Source organism: Ceratotherium simum, chromosome 5, assembly GCF_057802395.1.
Source record: "Ceratotherium simum simum isolate JZ-2026a chromosome 5, ASM5780239v1, whole genome shotgun sequence".
In the NCBI taxonomy this organism is placed as follows: Eukaryota; Metazoa; Chordata; class Mammalia; order Perissodactyla; family Rhinocerotidae; genus Ceratotherium; species Ceratotherium simum.
In genome coordinates this window covers 74945508-74968018 of record NC_141904.1, presented here as the reverse complement: position 1 = coordinate 74968018, position 22511 = coordinate 74945508, and the positions used below count along the sequence as shown (strand labels likewise).

The 22511-nt window shown below is 34.6% G+C and overlaps 1 protein-coding gene across 1 annotated transcript in view; it reads right to left on the bottom strand.

The window, feature by feature from the left end:
• Positions 1 to 22511, bottom strand: part of CNTN6 (contactin 6) — a 290271-nt gene that overhangs the window by 31014 nt on the left and 236746 nt on the right. The window contains 3 exon segments of the mRNA XM_087431359.1: positions 697 to 814; positions 1485 to 1660; positions 21998 to 22125. Coding sequence (XP_087287485.1) covers positions 697 to 814; positions 1485 to 1660; positions 21998 to 22125 — 422 coding nt within the window.

Here is a 22511-nt window from a genome sequence, read left to right as displayed (position 1 = left end):
GTCAGAGGGCTGGCCCCGTGGCTTGGCGGTTAAGTGAACGCACTCCACTACTGGTGGCCGGGGTTCGGATCCCGGGCACGCGCCGACGCACTGGCTTCTCCGACCATGCTGAGGCCACATCCCACATACAGCAACTAGAAGGATGTGCAACTATGACATACAACTATCTACTGGGGCTTTGGGGAAAAAAAAGGAGGAGGATTGGCAATAGATGTTAGCTCACGGCTGATCTTCCTCACAAAAAATAAATAAATAAATAAGAAAATGCCAGTCATGGGATGGTTGAATATTATCGGATAGGGAGCTAATCTCAAAAATTGAGACTCACTCTCATCCGTTCCTCTCACAAAAGCTAACTTAAGTAAATGCAACTAATATGGAGGACTACAGAAACATGTGACTTTGACCCTGCTCTGACAAGAATGGTTTATTATAAATAGAAGGCATGTCTAAGTTTTAGGGACTGACACTGCTTGCTGAGTCTGACCATTCCTTATAAATAGACAAAACCTACTCAATTTAATGTCCATATCCATACTACCCATTCCGTGGAGTCTTGGAATCTAAAAAATAAAAAAATCTATTTATCTCACCTCTTTATCATGATGCGGTTATTCAAAGATCTACCATTTACATATCAACATTTTTGACCATGAGTAAACAATGTGCTCATTTATTTTCACCATTTATGCTTACCTCTAACAATGATATCAGCTGCAGCAGATAAACTTTCTAGAGTGGTTTTTACTGTGCATAGATATTTTCCTGAATGATTTAACTGAATATTCCTTATCATCAAATCCCCAACAGATTCCTGCAGATAGAAAAGGAAAAAAGGGATGAAAATATAATTGCACCCAGCAGGTCCCATTTTTTTTACAACTGGATAAATATTAAATGTGAGACAGTTCTGAAATTAGGAGATATACTAGTATCATTGTAGTTTCTCCTATTTGATCTCTTTTATTTATTTATTTATTTTTTGTGAGGAAGATCAGCCCTGGGCTAACATCCGTGCTAATCCTCCTCTTTTTGCTGAGGGAGACCGGCTCTGAGCTAACATCTATTGCTCATCCTCCTCCTTTTTTTCCCTCTTTCTCCCCAAAGCCTCAGTAGATAGTTGTATGTCATAGCTGCACATCCTTCTAGTTGCTGTATGTGGGACGTGGCCTCAGCATGGCCGGAGAAGCAGTATGTCGTGTGTGCCCAGGTGATCCGAACCCGGGCCGCCAGTAGTGGAGCACATGCACTTAACCGCTAAGCCACGGGGCCGGCCCTGATCTCTTTTATTATTCCCTTTAAGTGCATTTAGAACACAAGCATTTCTATGAAAGGCATAAAACAAAACAAAAACAGATGCAGCTTCATAGACAGAGAGTGATGATCCATGCAAATCAAGATGTGAAGAAGAATTATGAAAGATTTTGATTTATGTAAAAGACTTGATAAATTTTATTAAGCACTTAAAAATTTTAGCAACTTACTCCTCCAATCCTTTCAAAATGAGCCACTCCTTTTTTTAAGTCTATGACATCTCCATTGAAAGACCATACAAACACAACTTCAACGGAGGGGTCATGGGACACCTGGCAGGGTAGGACTATACTCTCGCCAACCGTAACATCCATTTTGGAAGGTGGAATGGTAAAAACAGTTCTCTCTGTTGAGAAAAAATATTATTGCAAAAACTTATAACATGCTGGCATGTGGCTATAAAATACATATTTTGAATGGTTTTGCAATTATTTGAAATTGTATAAATATCACTTGGAGTTCTACTATATTTAATATGAAAAATTTTGTCCCCTTTTTTCAAATATTTCTGCATTAATTAGTGTAGCTTATTATTAGTCAAAAATTAAAGACATAGTTTTATTCATTTTTTATATAAAACATGAATAGTTTATAGAAAACCGTGAACCTCAAATGACAGCATTCTATACATAGAGGATACACCACACCATTTTTATTATTTTTTTATTTTGAAATTCCTGCCACAATATTACAATATACACATTGGTTATAGCCCTAAATAGTCTATGTTAGTTTCATATACTATGAGACAAACTACGTCCCTAAGATCCTAACTACAATAGTTTATATAGAGATTCATATCATAAGCTTATATTTACAAGTGTGAATACAACATATTTATTCTGTTTCTGACACAGTTGTGATAATAATTTTCCATGTTAGCTAAAGATGCAACATGAATAAGAAAAATGTACATTTTTCCTTTTTCATCTGGGTTTTGCAATGTTAGGATTATACATCTATCATAAAAACCTACTCCATAGAAATATCAGTCTCAACTTCAACCTTTGCTCTACAAATCCTAGCATTTCATTGACCAAAATTTCAAAGGACAATTCTAAATGTCTTCCAGCTGGTTTAAGAATCCTATGTTTTTCTGATTAAAAGAGACTCATAGTGATAGACCATTTTTGACTGCTTTTTTAATGATAAAATCAATAGTTTCCATTATAGAGTGCTAAGAATTGACCAAAAGGGCAACTCAGTAACCATAAAAAAGCCATTGGATATACATTGGTTTTAGATATGTATTAACTTAACCAAAATAAAATATGTTTCAAGGAATTTACATTTAGGAATTAGCAGTTTGGGCAAATTATAGTGAAAAAGTATTGTACATGGAGAAGTTTCAAAACAGTGAAATTTTGGGGCCAGCCTAGTGGTGTAGTGGTTAGGGTTGTCCAGGGTTCTCTGGGTCAGATCCCGGGAGCGGACCCACACACTGCTCATTAAGCCATGCTGTGGTGGCATCCCACATATAAAATAGAGGAAGATTGGCACAGATGTTAGCTCAGGGACAATCTTCCTCAAACAAAAAGAGGAAGATTGGCAACAAATGTTAGCTAAGAGCCAATCTTCCTCACCAAAAAACAAATAAACAAAAAAAAAACAGTGAAATTTTGTACGTAAAGAAGTATGAAACAGTGAAATGAGCCAATGAAAACACTAATTTGAAAAGATATATGCACCCCTATGTTCATTGCAGTATTATTTACAATAGTCAAGACATGGAAGCAACTTCAAGTGTCCATCGATAGATGAATGAATAAAGAACATATATATATTGGTGTGTGTGTGTGTGTGTGTGTGTGTGTATATATGTATACCTATAGATATATAGGAATATTACTCAGTCATAAAAAAGAATGAAATCCTGCCATTCACGACATTATGGATGCATCTAGAGGGTACTAAGCTAAGTGAAATAAGTCAGAGAAAGAAGAATACCATATGATTTCATTTATATGTGAAATCTAAAAAAACAAAACAAACAAACAAACAAAACAAAACAAAACAGAAAGACTCATAGGTACAGGGAAGAAATTGGTGGTTGCCAGGGCGGGGCTGGGAGGATGGGCAAATTAGGTGAAGAGGATTAAGAGGTACAAACTTCCAGTTATAAAGTAAATAAATCACAGGGATGTGATGTTCAGCATAGGGAATATAGTCACCAATATTGTAATAAATTTGTGTTACAATAGATGGTTATTAGTCTTATCAGGGTGATAATTTCATAATGTATATAAATGTCAAATCACTATGTTGTACACCTAAAACAAATCCAATGTTGTGTGTCAATTGTACGTCAATAAAAAGCAATATGAACACTGAAATGGGGACCCTGGGAAATCTCCTCTGAAAATCATTCATAAAATACAGTTTAACCCTCTAGGAGATAGGCTAAAAGATTTATTTTCCTTCTGGCTTCTTCATGCTGCTCAAGAAACCAAGCTATCATTGAGATTGAATTTATATGTTCAGTTGGATTAGCATGCCACTGCATTTTATTGATAGAATGTTTAAGTACTATTCTAACATTTTAAAAATTCCAATTGTTTTCTTAACAAAGCTTTGGGAGTAGAAAGTAGGAATTAATAATCTTAAGTTTTAAGGTACACATTGATTTAAAAAAAAGCCATGGAAAAATAAAAGCACACATTATATTTCTGAATATAATGGAGAAAATGGAACTCAGTCTACATAAGATATGTGTGTGTTTTCAATTTTAACAATACTCTTTCCCTTGTTATATTAGATGCATACACTTTTTATTCTAATTATTTCTGGGGAGAAGTTTGAAGAATGATTTTGTGGACTAAGTCCACTCTTAATTACAAGACTTCTTCACATCTCTCTCCCAAAGTAAGGATAAACGATAACCAGGGTTTCAAGGAAACTTTTTAGCACTAGAGAAAGTATTTTTCTTCTTGTAGTTTCTCTGAAAAAATATATCATTAATGTCTTATTTACATTTACGGGAGGATGAGTTGGCTAATTGGATGCGTTGGTAGAGCAAAACTGCTCTGATTTAAAGTTTTAGATCATGTAATTAAAGTAATTTCAAACATTAAAAATGACAGTCACTCCTTCCATTTATGGCACCACAAAGTGGCAAAAATAGACAAATCATTCTCTATCTACATAGCTCATTGGTAGTACAGTAATAATGACTAAAACTTTATGAATAAGAAATATTTATATTATAATTTATAATGTTTACATGTTCTCACCTGTTAATTCATTTATTAACTAATATTTACCAAGCACGTACTAAATTCCAGCTGTCTGCTAAGTATTGGAAAAACAATGGAAGGAGAGGGAAAAAAAATAACAAATAAAAATAATATGATGCCTGCCTTCACAGATATTTAAGTCTAAAAAGGGAAGGTAACGTTAATCAAATCATATTAAGGAATATATAGTTATAGCCGTGATAAGTGCCATATATTAGAAGTAAATGATTCTATTAAAATGGTGAATTATGAGGGGTCAGTTTATTGAGAGAGAGTTGTTTTAGCTGAGAATAAAAGGCAAATGGGAGTTAGGTAGGTAAAGATAATAGGTCAGGAGAAATAATTGTATTCCTTATGCAGGCAAGAGCATTTATAAAGAATCCGTGTGAAGAAGAAACTTGGTTGTAGATGCAGGGATTCATTTTGCTGGAAAGCCTAGTATTAGAGAGTAATATAGAAGTGAAATTGGGGAATATGAAGCTGGGTGACAGTAGTCAACACGTAAGCCTTACATGTCTTTGGGGCCAGCTACATAATTTGCAGGTCACAGTAGGAAATGAACGTGTGCGGTGCCTTGTTTGAAAAATAGAGAAAGAAGTTCTACTAAATGTGCTAAACATAAAGCATTTTGCTTTAAAAATATTGTATTGCTTACAAAATGTAATAGGGTAATAGTGACACATGAGTAACAACATAAACTTACAAACTGCAAAAGATATATTTTTGGTGTCAATTTTACATAATAAATTGAATAATATTTTATTAAAGTTACATTTTGATTATCATAAGATGTTTCTCACTTTTCTGCAAATTTATTTATTAGATCATCAGAATGTATGTTTTAAGCAATTTCATTTTCACTTGATGTAATTGGTGTCAGTCATTCATGGCCAATTCAAAATCACAAATACTTTTTGATAATTTTCGACCTTGCAAAGGATCTTTCTGCTGGTACAACTGTCACAGAATTGTTAAGAATATTTTATAGGTTGTGACAACATTGGAATAAATTTCTGATAAATTACTTTGAAATATATATTTTGGAACATCTAGAGCTGATGATTCTCACGGAACAATTTTTTCTAAAAAGAGTTAACTCTTCATACAAATCCGTTTTGTGTTAAGTCTGATCTAAAATTTAAATGTAAATTTAAAAAATGGAACTTTAATGTTCTCCTGACATATCCTGTAACTTGTGGAGGTTGTACAAGAAGCTGAAAGTGGCTTACTGATTTGTGTATAATCCAAAATGCCTCTTTATACCTTCTATTGCAGTATCTTTAACTACAAGGAAACATGCGTTAATAATTAGTTCACCTGAAGTTTCATATGAAAATAGTGTTCTTTTCTGTTGAATGCGATAATCTTTAAATTTAATTTCTATTTTTAAGCCTCTGGATATTAGCTTTGCAACGTTGCACAGATTTTCAAAACCATGTATACTAAACTCTTTGGAGAATTTGAATAACTCTGTGACATGCCTTATTGCAACACCCATGTGCAGGCTTTTATTTGTAATACTTTACTGACCAAGTTTACTGTCTGAGCACCGACAGTTCCTGTCCTGGTGCTCAGGCGGAAGAGTTAATATTTCTGCAAATGTCATGTGGACATCCTCTGGGGACAGATGGACAAGCTGACCTCTCACACTGGATTCTGGCACTGACTGCTTTCTGAGTCTCTTGTTCTCCTGCCACCCTTGCTGCCACCCACTGAAGTTTCTGCGGCTGCTGCCACCATCAGCTCCACCAATCTGGGCCCAGGTCTTGATGTGCCCACCTCCTGAGGGCTTCAGCACTCCCGACTGCCATGAGGCATGCGGGTGTGCACGGCACTGGCTGTTATGCATGAACACTGCCTGCTTGGTGCAGAGGCCTGAGCCTGTGTGTACACGGGCTGCTGCTGCTAAACCATAAATACATGCATGTGCTGTCACCCAGCATATCTCCCCTGCTCGTGTGCATGTTCCACTGTCCAATTAGACTTCACTTACAAAGAACAAGTTCAGAGACAAAATGATTAAGAATTTCAATACAGCGACAGTGGAGGATTAGACCAAACATGGGGCGTTTCTCAGCACGGGACACTGTGTGACTGGATTGCACGCTGATGAAGCCAGTTCTGGATGCTATGTTAAGAAATGCAGGGATTTTTTGCTGAAAGAAAATGGGAAGCTTTGGAAGTATGAAGTAGAAGGAATGGTATAAAGACATCCCAGTATCTGTAGGGTGAAAAAATGGATTATATTTAAAAAGCCTCTCTGTGGGCAGACTTGTTATCCAAAAAAAGGAGGATGCATGATAATCTGAGCACAGCTTCCCTCCTGAGTACCTCCTGTGTGGGTGAGGGGGTGCATGGACAAGAATACTTATAACTACTGTATCCTCTCCCCACACCACTGCAGGCCTGTCCTAATCCTGTGTAGGTGGCTCTCTAACAGCCACAAGGCCACAGATTGCTACTCTCAGGAGTTTGCTTCAGCAACCACATGCAGCTCCAGCTCAGAACTCAAAGTGAATGCCCCACAGAGACAAAATCACACTTGCAGAGAAAGGGAAAGTGGTTCTCCAGCAGCAGAAACATACAAAATCTTTGATGCTATTTTAGGGAAAGAACAAGGACTATGCTTTAGTCCATTAGCAAGTGCAGACTCCTCCTTTGCATACACTTTAACTTCTTATGAAACTAACATGAGAGAGATGTTTTTCAAGCCATTCAAATCACTCTCAGGGAGTGGAGGGATGTGTACACACATACCTAGTCTACTCCTTTCCTAGGAGTGCATATATACCAGCCGGGTAGTTGCAATAACACAAGGCTCACTATTAATATTGAAACACTTCTTGGTATTTACGAGTAAATGAGATCATTAAGGCCTCAATTATAAGAAATTAAATAGGAGGAAAGTTGACCATGCTAGCCTCTATTATCTGTGAAACTTTGAAATTCTTTAAGCCTCTTTCTCTGGAACAAAATAGAAGTATAGTTATTCCTTTTCATTTCATATAATTTTACTCTTCGTGCATATTCCTTAAGTGTTTGTAGAAATTCTAGTCCCGTAGTTTAAAAATTTTAGCATGAATTTTACTGGAGAACATAGTCACAATGTAAATTTCTCTGCTTCCACCAGAAATACTGATTGAGTAGGTCTGTAGGGGGAACCTAGAATATGGATTTTTAACAGATTGCTTCTTCAGTTGATTTTGATGTATTCAGTCCAGGACCAGGCTTTAAGAACTATCGCCATGGTAGCTCAGGGCCGGTCTTCCTCAGCAAAAAGAGGAGGATTGGCATGGATGTTAGCTCAGGGCTGATCTTCCTCACAAAAAAAAAAAAGAAAAAGAAAAAGAAAAAGAACTATTGCCTCAGGTTTTGAAATATGAACCTGAAATTTCTATTTAAGAAAAATCCAAGCTACGAAAAATATATTGTCAAAAGGTTTCTAATGCTTTGGATCAGTAAAATGTTATTGGTTAGTAATGCTTCAAAAACAACAAGATAGACTTCCAAAGTTATTTAACTGCAATTAATTCTGCATACTATATCTATTTTAGAGCAGCATAGTACATTTTAGCATATTAAAAGCGCTGAGAATTCCTGGATTAAATAAACTTTTTAAAGTTTATTTAATTATAGATTTCCTGTACTTACTAGATATGGAACATTTTTAATCCATGTAACACTTAATCCTTAATCTTGGAATATAAGGGATTCTGAGAAACAATGTTTGGAAATATGACTTTCTTGGCTGAAGAGGATTAACACATGCACACATATACATATACGTATACATGTGTGCGTGTCTGTGTATTTATTTAAAATACATATACATATATAAATACATATTTATGAGACAATCACATAAATCTAAACTCTGAATAATTTAGAAATAATTGTTAATTATTTGAGATAAGAAAACTGCTTTTATCGTTGTATTAAAAAAAAGATTCCCTTATCCTTTAAAGACACACTCTGAAATACTTACAGATGAAATTATGATGTTTGTAATTTGCTTCTAGATATTCGGGTGGATGTTGGGGAAGTAGATGAGGGTATGGATGAAACAAAGTTGGGTATGAGCTGATTATCAACCCTGACTGATGAGTACAGGAGAGTTCCTTATACTATTTTCTCTGCTTTTCTGTGTGTTTGTGATTTTCAATAATAATACAAGGCAGACAGAAAGAAAATGATAGGGGTAGTGAATATTTATATACAGAATAGGGAGGCATCTTTCCCGTTCGGCTTCTAAGCTGAAGAGGAGTGACCACTTTTTGAAGATTTTCCTAAAGACGAATGATAAACATTCAGGAAGAGTGCATAAAATTACAGAATTCTAATATTTACCATTTTCGATCTATTTCAGTGAGATACAAATCATATGAAAACCATTTGATCTAACAATGCTATTCTTAGAAGTATAAGGCAAAGTTTAATAAAATATACAGAAATATATGTTTTAATCTATATTAAATCTAATAAAATATATCGCTTTGGATGAGTACCCTTACTCAAATTCACATTATATAATAGACAATGACGTTTCCAGAATACATCTTTAGCTACAAGCACCTCCCTCAGGAGACATGAAAATTAACATCAAAACTTTTGTCAGAATTATTTACATGATTTCTCTAAACACAAATGGGACTTGTGCCTTGTATCAAAGGCTAGGCACACTACTACATAACATGATCCCTAATTACACTTTTAGAACTCAGGGGATGGCAATCCAATATGTAATTGGTCTTTCCTGACCTTTCAGAAAATATTATTTTGGTCACTTTTTATTTGTTTATTTCTTTTGTACTTTCAATTCCTTTGGAATCCCCATCTGTGATAATCTTTCAGTGTCACTGTTCAGAATAATAACTGCTCAGGTGATTCTGAAGTTATCAATTCATCTCAAAAGATGGACAAATGTGTAAGAAAAATCACCAAACCTTTCTCCCTCTGCACAAATATGTGAATCTGCCATCATTTGTCTATGTTATTAGAGGAAATGTTGCTAAGATACCAATATAAAGGAAACTAGTGTATAAAGAGCACTTCAAACAGGTGAAATAATTCGCTGATATTTTTTCTCACTAGTTAACTTGTGAAGACTAGAAATAAATACTTTTAAAATTTGGTCCTCCCTAATTCCTCAAAATCTCGAATTAGTCACCTATTAACATATTAACTTTTTCCATTGCTCTTAATTTCTTCTTCCATTTATGTGCTTCCATCTTGGATCATATTCCTTCTAACTGTGGGAACTTCGTTGGCATTTCTTGTAGTGCAGATTTGAGAGTGATGGGTTCTCTGAGGTATTGTTTGTGTGAAAGCATTTCTATTTTATCTTCGTTTGGGACGATATTTGTGTTGGGAATAGAATTCTTATTGATATTGTCTTTCAGCCCATTAAAAAGACCATTCCATTGTCTTCTGGATTCCCTTATTTCTGCAGCTATATCTACTGCCAGTCTTATTGTTGTTCTTTTGAAGAGAATGTATTTTATTTAATAAGGATTATTTTTTTTTCCTTTGGTTTCACTACTATGTGCTTATTTAAACTTTTCTTTGTATTTATCCTAATTAAGACTCATATAATTTCATGAACAGGATGGTTGCTGTCATTTTCAGTTTTTTAAAATCTCTGGCAAATATTTCTTCAAATATTACTCATTCCTCATTTTCTTGCTGCCCTCTCAGCTCCTTTTGGAAATACAATTTCACATATGTTAGCACTATTCACCATATCCAATATGTTCCTTACGTTCTTTTTTGTCTTTCCCATTGCATTTTCTGTCCATATTGCAGTCTGGATATTTTCTATTCACACATCCTCTCCTTTACTTATCTTCTCTGCTATCTTTAATCTGCTATTAAATCATTCTATTTTGTTCTTAATTGTAGCCTAGTATTTTTCAGTTCTAGAACTTCCAATTGATTTTTAATACATGCCATTTCTGTACTGAAAATTTCCATCTTGTCGTCTACTTTTTAAGCATAATCACAATTATTTAAAAGCCCTTGTCTAAAAGCTTCCATATCCCTATCAGCTGTGCCCCATTGCTATTGTCTGATTTTCCTCAGGGTTTTGGTCATTTGGTCCTGGCTCCAGCTATTCCTGGTAACATTTTATTGAATGCAGGCATTGTAGATCAAAATGCGAATGTTTTTATTTTGTTATATTTTTCCCAAGAAGATTTACTTTTTCAAGCAAGCAATTGAAAAAGAGCAGAATGCAGTCAGGAATTGATATGAATTGGGTCTGAATCTCAGTCATTGTAAGTACTGGTCAATTTTGTTCTGTTTTTATTACTATGACATAGTTCTTTAGGTGTCTCGATTCAAGATTGAGCAGTTTAGTGGATCTCGTTCTATTTGACTTATTTTGAGCCCCAATTTTCATCTTCCTTGCACTGTGAGACTACCAAAATTTCTGCTTGAGATATTTTCCCCTTTATATTTGGTTTCCTGTATTCCTGATTCGTACTGCTTAGGAATTGACAAATTTCTGGAGGAGAAAAACACTTGGGAGTGTTGGGCTCACCTATCTGTGCTTTTCTCCAGAATATTGTCCTTCATGTTACAAACACCTAGGTTATTGTCATAATTCCTTCAAACTGCTATTTTTAATTATTTTTAAAAGATTTTAACAATATTTCTGGTTGATATTGGTGTGATGTTGGTGTGATACAGCTACTTCAACTAGTCAGGACAGAAGTTTCTCTAATATTATTAACTAATAATAGGCTGTGTGTGGAGTTGGAAATATTTAGGCCATTTATCAGCAGGTTTTTAGGTAATAGCTTGAACAGTAAGATAATTGATGTCAGTTGGAGAAAGAAGTGAGTATTACTTTGGACAGAAGTAGAAACCCTTAACATAGAAATATACTAATTGCCTATTCAATCTTTTCTTCAAGACCATTTAATTAGTATTGAACCCTTATCTTCTTCCAGGTGTACATAAGTATAAATGCTGAGTAAATGAAACAACACTTAACTGAGGAACCATTAGAGGATTTCCATCATAAGAGGCAAAAAATCTCATCTACATTTTAATAGAAACATTTTAGCTCCTTGAAGGGAGACAAAGATGGAATCAAGGCAAATACTTTGGAGGCTATGGGTGGCTTTCTCAACCTCAACATTATTAACACTTGGGGCCAGATAATTTTTTGTTGCATGCATGTATGGGTGGATTCAGGATGAGGTAGGGAGGTTGTGCTGCACATTATAGGATATCTGGCAGCATCCTTGGCCTCTTCCCACTAGATGTCAGTAGATCTTTCAATTGTGACGACTAAAAATATCTCCACGCATTGCCAAATGTCCCCTGGGAGGCAAAATCAACTTGGTTGAGCGCCTCTGTGCTAGAGCAAGACTCTGGGAAAGAGATGAGCGTGGTTAAACTAAAGTTTGGTAATGAAAGTGGCGGGAAGTGGTTAGATTCTGTATCTTGACTCTGAGGCCATTTTTTGGACAATTGGATATGGATTTGAAAGAAAGAAAAGAGTAAAAAGGACTACAAGGACTTGGCCTGAGCAACTGTCAGCATAAAGTGTCATTAATATAGTGTGAAAGACTGAAGTACAAGCAAGTCTTAGGAGTAAGAATTAGGAAGTCACTATTAGGATATAGCAAATTGGTAAGCAGAGATGAAAAGCTGGCAGTTGGATTTTGGGTTAAGGTAGATATTTGAGCTAAGTGTATCAGTTTGGGAATTAGCTTATAGATAGTATTTAAAATGACGAAATACCAAGCGAGTGGCAATAGATATAGCAGAGAACGAATTCAAGGACAAATTCCTGGCACACTCCAAATTTAGGAAATTGGTGAGATTAAGAGGAACCAGCAAAGGAAATTGAAAAGGAGTGACTCAAGATGTAAAAGAAAAACTTGACAAATATGATGTCCTGGCAGCTAAATAAGGAACGTGTTTCAAGAAGGATGTAATTAACAGTCTGACAGGTTAAGTACGATGAAGACCGAGAACTGACCACTGGATTTAACAACATGGAGGTTACGAGTCACCTTGTTAAGAGCAGTTTTGGTGAAATGGTAGGGAAAAAGCCTGGTTGTATCAGTTCAAAACAGAGTTGACCAGAAGGATTGGACAAAGCAAGCTCATACAGACAACTTTCAAAAGAGTTTTGCTATAAAGGAGAACCATCAAATATGGCAGTAGTTGAAGGGGAGGCAGGGTCAGAAAAGGATTTTTTTTTTAATGATAAGAGTAACAATATGCAAGTACGCTGGTGGGAATGATGCATTAGAGGGGATAATAAAGATGAAAGAGACAGAGTGAGGAAGAGAGAGAGAGGCAGAGAGACAGAGAGAGAGACAGAGAACTGTTGGAGTGACATCCCTGAACGTGAGAAGGAATCTTATCTAGTACACAAGTGGAAGATTTGAGTTCATGACCCATTATCTCCCAAATTGTGCTTTCTTGATTACTTAATAAATTTTGTTTAAACAAGAAATAGCTAAAGCTTGACTTTTTCTAATTAGTATTAGAGAAAAATAGCATCACAGTAAAAAACAGGATGTACAATATCTTGATGAAGATAACAGACTAAACAGTGTTTATTTTCTGTTCTTATTAAATTTCTAACAAATGCTGCCAAAAGAAATTTTTCCTAAGATATAAATCCACTAAAACAGAGATCAAAAGGGGAGACATAATTTAAGAAACTGGAATGAAGATGAACGATTTCTAACCGACTTACCATAAAGCTCAATCCTATGCTGGCAGTGGGGAAAACAGAGAAGAAAATTTATTTAGCAAGTCAACCCCTCCTTTAAGTCTTTATGAATAGGAAGCTATTTGATCGCTAGAGTGATTTCCCATATCAGCAGAAAACTAGAAAATTATGCTTCCCAGAGGATATGAAAAAAGGGTCTCTGACCTACCGTTCACTAAACTCAGTTGAGGGTGGGGGAATCCTACTGAAAAAAAGGAGAAATAAGGAACATGTACATAGTGAGTGTTGAGATCCAACCTCATTTAGCTCCAAGAATGCTAGCTGCTGGGCCTTTTCTCTCCAGGCAACACACCAGGAGTGGGAGGTAGAGGACAGCTGTCCTAGGGATCTGATGAGCCTAAGAGAAAAGATCTAAATATAGTGTCCTTAAGAGTTTCCCAAGAAAATATTCCAGCCGGATCATCTTTGCGTAAAGTCCAATAGGATTATTAAGCCCCCACACTAGATCAGAGTTTTCTATAAGATTTCTAGTGTCCCACTCTTAAATATGAGCAGACAACTAAGATTCACAAAGTCTCTTTGTACACCTCTTAATAAATGATAAGGATTAAAACAAAGAAAGAGAAGAAAGCAGTTTGGGACAACAGAGACCATGCAAGAAAAATAAACCAGAAAAAATAAAAACTATCAGCAATATTTTCAGAAAGAGAGAGAAAAAGAGCAACATATTACATAAAGGAACAGTCAGAAAATAAAAGGACACCTAGAAATTTTTTTAAAATAGCAAAAACAAAAATTCAATAGAAGTTCTAGAAGATAAAGGTGAGAAAATCTCCCAAAAGGTAGAGCAAAAAAGCTATAAAATGAATACTAGGAGGAAGAGAAAAACAAACAAAAAATATACATAGCACCTATATACATGCATATAAACTATATCTATCTAAATATATATATATAAAAAATATAATAAACTACATACACAGATAAATAGATACATACATACATACATACACACATAAACTAGAGTACCGGTTTAGGAAATCTGTTACATAACAGGCATTTCAGAAAAAGGAATGGAGTAAATTATTAAATTATTCAGGAAGATACTCCAGGACCAAGAAATATGAGTTTCCAGAGGGACAAAGTGCACCAAATGCCCAGTATAAAGGCTGAAAATAGATTTACACCATGGCCCATCATCATACAGGTGTGGAACCCTGGGAAAAACAAACTTCTAGGCAGACAGACACAGAGAGAGAGAGAAAGGATGTCAGAAACAACAGATCAAAAATCAAAATGGTTTCAGCTTTCAGAGCAGAGTAACGTCTCCAAATTTCTGAAGAATAATGATTTCCAATCTAGAATTCTACTTCCAACGAAACCATCAATCAAATGTAAGCCTAGAATAAAGACATTTTCAAACAAGAAGGATCTCAGAAAAATTGCATCTCTCCTGAATTCTTTCTCAAAAATTTATTAGAAGATGCATTCTACTAAAATGAGGAAGTATGTCAAGACAGAGAAAGGCATGGTGTTTAGGCAATTGGGCTCCCACACTCAAGGGCAGGTTGATATTGAAGAGAGATAATTGAGATAGATTGAGGAATGAATTACTGTTAAGTCTGTAGAAAACTGAACAAACAAACATAACAAGAAAATTACTAACTCTAGGGAAAGCAAACACAGGAAAATTAAAGCTAGTACTCTGAAATAAACCCTGCACAGAGAAAACAAACAAACAAACAAGGAAATTGTTGTGATAGAGTCTTTATTTCTCCACCCCTAGCAAGCCAGAAGTGGAGTGGTTTTTAATCTTTATTTAATATACTTTTCCTTCTCGTACATATACTTGCATAAGCTTAGAGTGTTTTATATCCTCTTAGCCAAGTGCGAGGTTATCTGCTCAGACGTGTTTCACAGATCAAAATCTACACGCAGCACATGGTCTTATATTCCACCACAGACAGAGTATAATTTAATTCCAATGCACAAAGTAACCACGGCAAATATATTCCAGTTCACCTGCAGGTACTATTACCCATTTATCTACCACTTCAATATTTAAATGATTTAGGAAAAATATTAGAAGACTACCAAGAACCCCAGAGTAAATGAAGCAAACAAAGAACAGTCTAGAGAAAGTAATTGTCTAAAATTTGAGTTGTCTACATGAGAACACACGTCCAAGCATTGTGCAAGGTAACACTGAAAAATTCCCTCGCAAGTAATAACGTAAAATGTAAACACGGATCTTCTATATTAACAAATAACCAAAACAGGGCCTGGCATCTATTTAAAAAGAGCATGCACTGTAGATTCTGCTTAATGGACTAGATATGCCAACTACTCAGTTTCAAAGCTGCTAATACATAATATGCAGTGACTATTTATGGCATCACATTTATATTTCTTATAAATATATAATGTTCACTCAGTCCTCAAACTGTAACTTCGTGCTGGGCTATAGTAAAACATCAGGTTTGAATAATTCTGTAGTTTTACAGGAGATGGAATTAGGAAATTTTATTTTTAAATTTAAATATATTTAAATTTAAAATTAAATTTTATTTTTCCTGGCTACAAGATCTAGTAAAAAGAGGATGTTTTCTTCTGGACATTTACTTTGGGGTGAGGGGAGACAAAATGAGAAAATAAAAGCCGAAAGAGGAAAATCAGATGAATTTGATTCATTTGATTAATTTTTCCCCTTCAGCACCCCACACTCCCACCCCACTCCTCTTTTGGGCTTGAAAGAATTTGCTAACTGCTTCCTTGGGTATTCGGGATCCACAGACTGAAAACAGAGCTTGCATCTGAGGGTCTTTTATGTTGTAATGACACACATTATTCCTGAAAAACGGTACTAGAGCATAAATGATCACTGTGCTAATCTGGAAATAGAATGTCTGAGTAACAAGAGTCTCATTGTTTCTTTTAGCGTCATAATGGAATCAAGAAAAAAATTACTGAACCTTCAATTCCTCACCAAATACTCAAGTGTGCACTGGTTTCGGAGGGAAACTGAAGACAAAAATATTTATAGTGCAAGATATTTTTTACTGCACAGACTAAACCTGTGCGGGTTTAACTGTTGGTTACAGTTTTGTTTTGTTCATTTTTAGTAAAAACAGAAGGTAGATAGCTAATAGTTTAAGGCAAATGAGATAAGCCAAATACCAAAGGTATATTCTGTATGATTGCATTTGTATGAAATCTATGGCAAAAAAAATCATAACAGTGGTTGCTCCTAGGAGTAGGGTGGGTGCAGGGATAGACTAAGAAGGCACAGGAGGGAAAGTTCTACAGGGCGATGGTAATGTTCTATATCTTGGTAGAGTTTGGGGTTACACAGGTGTGTGCATTTGTCAAAATTCAGCAAAAGTACACTTAAGATTTATATATTTCATTATACGTAAAGTTTACTTCAAATGAAAAAGAGTATAAACAAATGCTGAGTTCTATTTAATGAATGAAAGCTGAAGTATTTGGGGGGAAGTACTAATATCTGCAAGTTACTATAATTTTATTCCCTCTGGACTATAAACAATGTCAAGTGAAAGTGTCTCATATAGTTATTATTATATAAATTTACTGGAAGATAAAAAACGAAAAAAAAATTTTGCCACTTACTAACACAGGGACCTTGGGCAAGTAGTTTTAGCAATCTATGCCTCAGTCTCTCCTTGTGTAAAATGGAGATAATGATTATCTGCTTCAAAGTGTTGTTCTGAGGGTTCAATGAGATGGTATACATAAAGCACTTATCACAGTGCCTGGAACAGAGCACGTATTTAATAAACGGTAGTTAATAATGATAATATTAAAGAATGCAATATCAACAACAGCAAAAACAGACTCTTTAAGATCTCATGTTCGTTAGTAAGAGGGCTAGTTGATCTAATTCCAAAATTTGTGCTTTTCACTATGTCAAGAAGCAGTATGTGCTCAACTGTCTGGCCTCTTCCACTCGGCATAAACCACCAGCTATTCACCCCCTACTTTTACTAAGAATAAACAAGACAAAACAAAACTTTAACCAATTATAGGTTTAATCTGTTCAGTGAAAAATATCTTGAACAATCAAAAAAAGGTGCAAACCTATAATTCATTAATACCTGTCATTTACATTATATATTATACAATATACATTAAAACAAACAGCTCTTAACATACCTGGAAATTTTATCTGGGTGATATGTGCTACATATTTAAAAGAATATGGGCTAAATTGTTATGAAGACCAAAATAACATTGACATTGTTGTGTTTACTTAAATGAATGCTTTTTGTTTGTTTGTTTTCGCACTTTTACTTGAAGAGATTATGGAATTCAAATCTCAAGAATTTACTCAGCATTATTTTCAATACTGGAGGGGCAAAGAAAATTTCATTTCTAGCCAATATGAAAATTCACTATATATTTTTTCACCTTAAAAATACTTCCACTAATAATTTTTAAATCAAAGTCTTCTTTCTACTAAAATGCTTTAAACCATTCTTTGTAGAAAATTGGGGTGTAGAATTAAACATTTGGGGGAAAATATTAGCAGTACTAGGAGACTTCTCTGTCGTGGTTTCTTCAACTACTACAATATGACAAATGTATTCCAATGTGTCTTGTTTCTATGAAATAGTACTTTTGGTTTACTCAATAAAGCTGGACTTCTCGGCAAAGCTGGGCTCAACACCTCAAATCCGTTAAACTGCCTTTTTGCCACAAAGCCTCTAATTATCTACCTATCTTGGTATTTCTCTTAGTAAATATAGAACCATGTTAGTGAACACTCTCATTCTGCTAGAGAAAATGGATAGGCTACTCTCTATGCTGGTATAATAAAGACTTCTATCACAAAGAATAAACAACTAAATGAACAGCAATAAACTTAATTTGCACATTAGATATGCTTTTCCAAGTTCCGACATTTCAGTTGAAAATAATGCTGGAGCAATGAGGCCTATAATTGAACATCCAAAACTTCTCCAGTGGGGAAACAAAAACAAATGTTGCCTGCAAACAAGATCATTTTTATAGCCTGCTGTTACTCTGCTTTTTAATAATTTTCCAAATGCCAGATCAAATAATTTCTCCTTTTATATGATTTTCATATACCTCTTAGTGTATGTACACATTGTAATTTTAATCCAAGTCCTCCAAAATGAAGACACTTAAACTCTCCTTCCTTTTGATTTCCTGTTTGTGCCTATGGAACATGTCCTCAAATTACACTGGGCATCTTCCGAGGCTCTGGCAAGGCTGGTGCTAATTGCACTCCCAATGTTTGAATGGAAAATTGCCTCATCCTGCTGCATTAGCGAAATAGAAATTTCCAACATACAGTGCAGATAACTTCAGAATCCTCTTAACACAGATAAGCCATATCAGCTAAAAACTAAGCTGGAAAATATCTTACTCTTGTAACCATTATCTTTTTACATGTTATCTAACAACAACATTTCTTGCATGACTGAGGCTGATAAGTAAATTCAAAGAGAGATTATTGTTTTATCAGCTTTACTGAAATTTCTCATTTGCTCCTTACCACTCTATTATCAGTAAGGTCACTATATGGTGATTTTTGTTTGAGAGACAAAATTATATTAGACTCTGTAATGACAGTCAGATGAACATTATAGATGAGAAAATATACATGTGCGTGCACACACACACACAAATATTAAATTATTGTAACCAATAGCCGGATGGCTACACTCTAACTAGTGAAGAAAATGGTTGAATCAATGCATACTACTATAATTCTTTCTCAGATTAAAGCTTCAAATTTGTAGCTTGTAAAATAATAATTTTTGGCAGTGATATCTTCAACATTTCTACATGAAAGGGAATTAGAGACAGCAGCCTAGTTAAGAGGATACAATAATGATGGACTTAGAACTGTATTTGCACAGCAGTCCCACAGTCTAATAAACATTATACATTACAGATCAATAATAAAGCAAAGTTTCTAAAGATGCTTTTATTTATACTGTACACATTTTGTGTTTATGTGTTATTTTTTAAATGTATGTATTTGTGTTATTATGTATGTACGTGTTTATTTATATTGCATATGGTGGTTCTTACAACAGCAAAGAAGAAAAGATCCCAAAATCCCCTTAAAATGGGATGTGGATATTTCACAAAGGTTAAAAATAACCAATACAATTTCCTTCCTATGATTAGATATAAATAAGTGGAAATAACTTGATATCCATTCGTATGGAATAAGCCCTTTTTGCATACGTAAATCATCCTCTGGTATTGTGCCGAAAACACCAGAACAGTGAGTTCTCTCTATAAAGTCTTTTGGATTTTCACGTAGCTTTATATTTGTCCCCGCTTGCAGAGTGAGAAGTTCTTTCTAGAAATACACAACTACAAACCCTAAAATTAAGAAACCGATAGCATTTAGAAGTTTGTTATTTTTCTTCGATGCTCTTTATTGCAAAGTATTCTAAGAAGCTTAAATCCTGAAAAAGTGAAAACTTTCAGATTTTAGAGCAAGGAATTCAGGGTGAAATTGATTCCTGTGAACTAAGGAGTGTAAGACAAGATCCTTTCACTCCATCAATAAATATTTATTGAACACATACAGTTCTCAGGACTGTTCTAGGATTTATGATGTCTCTGCCTTCTTTGTGCTTCTTTTCTAGAGGAAGGGAAAGATAGAGAAAAAACTATAGACATAACAAATAAGTGAATTGTATTGTTTGTAAGAAGATAAAAGGTGCTACAGAAGAAGAAATAGTGAAAAAGTTTAAGGTGACCAGGAATGCAGATTGTGATAATTTTGTTTCAATAGCCCCAGCAAAGAACACTGGAAATAAACACAAGGTTATTTATTTATTTTTTTAAACTGAGCAATCTTATTTAATTATTTTCTTACTTGTAGACAGAGTAGAGTACCTGGGGATTATGTTTTATAAAATATCCCAAAATATAGATCAACTTGTTTCCATCCTAAGAACTAGGAACCTGTCTAGCAAAACACATTGTTATGATATACATCCGAAATAACCAATTGCTATCTTGAGAACTAAGCACAGTCTAGCTGCTCCTCAGTTTCTCATATTTATGAGTCTTCTCCTTCTATTCCTCTCCCATTAGTCACTAATAAACAGTATTATAATGCCGAAGATTTAAAAAACATTTGAGGAAGAGAAGCTATTCTTTCAGTTCAATCTACCATTAACTTTTTTTTCCTAAATCTCTGGGATGAAAGGATCCACATCATTGCATTTTAGCAGAAAAACCATTCGTCTAGTTCACTGATCACCGGTATTCTACACAAACTTTCTTTGAGAAACTACATTTCTACAACTGATACTGTCTATCCTTTATATTTGATATTTTAATTCCCCTTGTATTTCCCCATTCTTGGAAAAATTAACTGCAATGCCTTTTTATCCTCTACCCTATTTTAATTTTCTGCTGTAATAAAATGAGTGCATGCCAATTGCATCTTCTAATTTCAAATGAAGTAATAAATCTTCTCTCTTTTTTTTTTCTTAATTGACATGTTATTTCTTAAACATAAAGCATTCACACTTTTCAGTATGTGGGTATTACCAAAAGTTTTCTGGAGAAATGTTATCATTAAATATAGCTATAGCTCACATTCCTTGAAACATTAAGTCCATCTCTGTCTTAAAAATCAGATGACAATACAATCTTAAGGAAGTGAAGTTTTTCAAAGTATGCCACACTGGTTGGATTTTGACACATGTTATATCAGTCAATTTTCTCCTGAGTGTTTCAGACAATTGTCGGCAAAATGTAATGTGCTTGAAACTACGTTGGCAGAAATATCTTCCAAGAATAAAGGGGGGTATTTATTTTCCTTGAGACATTTTAAAGGATAGTCAAACTGTAGCAGTTAACGACTTTTTATTGGATATATTTATTTTTAATTGAAATGATGATAAAGCACCAATTGCTGAATTCAATCATTTGGGCTTAATTAGTTGCTCCAACTACTTTATCACAATAGTCATTTTTATCATCCAGGAGGAAATGAAATGATAAAAGTGACATGGCTTCCAGTAAACATACTAGTTTTATGAGCTGCGATTCGATAACGTAAAGTAGCAAAGATGGGGAATAGACACTTCTAATACTAATTATGTCCCTTGGTGATATATGTAGGTACATTTGGATCAAATTTGAAGAATAGGCTATGCAATTTTACCATCCCAAATTGTATGGGCTTATCTGTTCACTGTGATGAGAATATAATAATGACTCATATGGACACTAAATATTTTAATTTTTATATCTTTGAAAAGAACGGCTGATTAAAGTGTATGCAAAAGAGACTGCATTTCACTAGTTATATACCTAGAGTTATATAAATAAATGAACTGGTTATATACTTGGCAGCCTTATGTCCAGGTAAAAATGTCATACAAAATGAGAGTTCCTGAAGGAAATTTAACCAAGAAAAATATGATCTTGTAACTTTATCAAAATGTGCACACTAAGGCATTTGCGAAATTTCAAATATTTTAGGTGTAGGTTTTAATTCTATCTAATTACCCACTGACAGCATTTCAGCTGCCAGTGTATTCACACCTACCACAGTACCTCACTGGCAAACTGAACATGCTACTAAAGAATATGGGAACACAGCTCTTAAATAAGTTGTGAAATTGAACATTTCACGTATATAATATGATACAGGTTTGACACTGAGATAAAGGTCATGATATGTATACATATCTCTAATGTTCATCAAGCACAAATGAAGATAATAAAATACCTTTTACAACTAGGCTGCCAGTGTTCCTCGCAATGCCAAACTGGTTTGTAGCTATGCAAGTATATGATCCAGCATCTGACCTGGTAACGTTATATATCTTGAGGCTGCCATCCTCCAAGAGACTCACTCTAAAAAGAAAATATATAATTAACCGAAGTAGGGCTCTTTAAATGATAAGTCTTAACCACTTATTTTCATTTTAGAACATTACTTAGACCATGGGTGCATTTGATAACATGAATGTATTTCTTTCCTATTATTCTGTTCTTAATAGTGAGCAATCACTGAATCCTCAGGTTAGAATAAATGGCATTTGCTTTTATTCTGACACAGTATTGATAATTGTCATACTATAACTTGAATTATCATTGTTTATGTCAATGCAGATTAAAAATGAAATGAGTACTTGATGATACAATGGCCATTTGCTTGATTAATAACAAATGTTACTATTTAGTGTGCATTTTGAAAAGTCAACTCCCTGGTGAAAATTGAACTCGGTGTTAGAGAAATG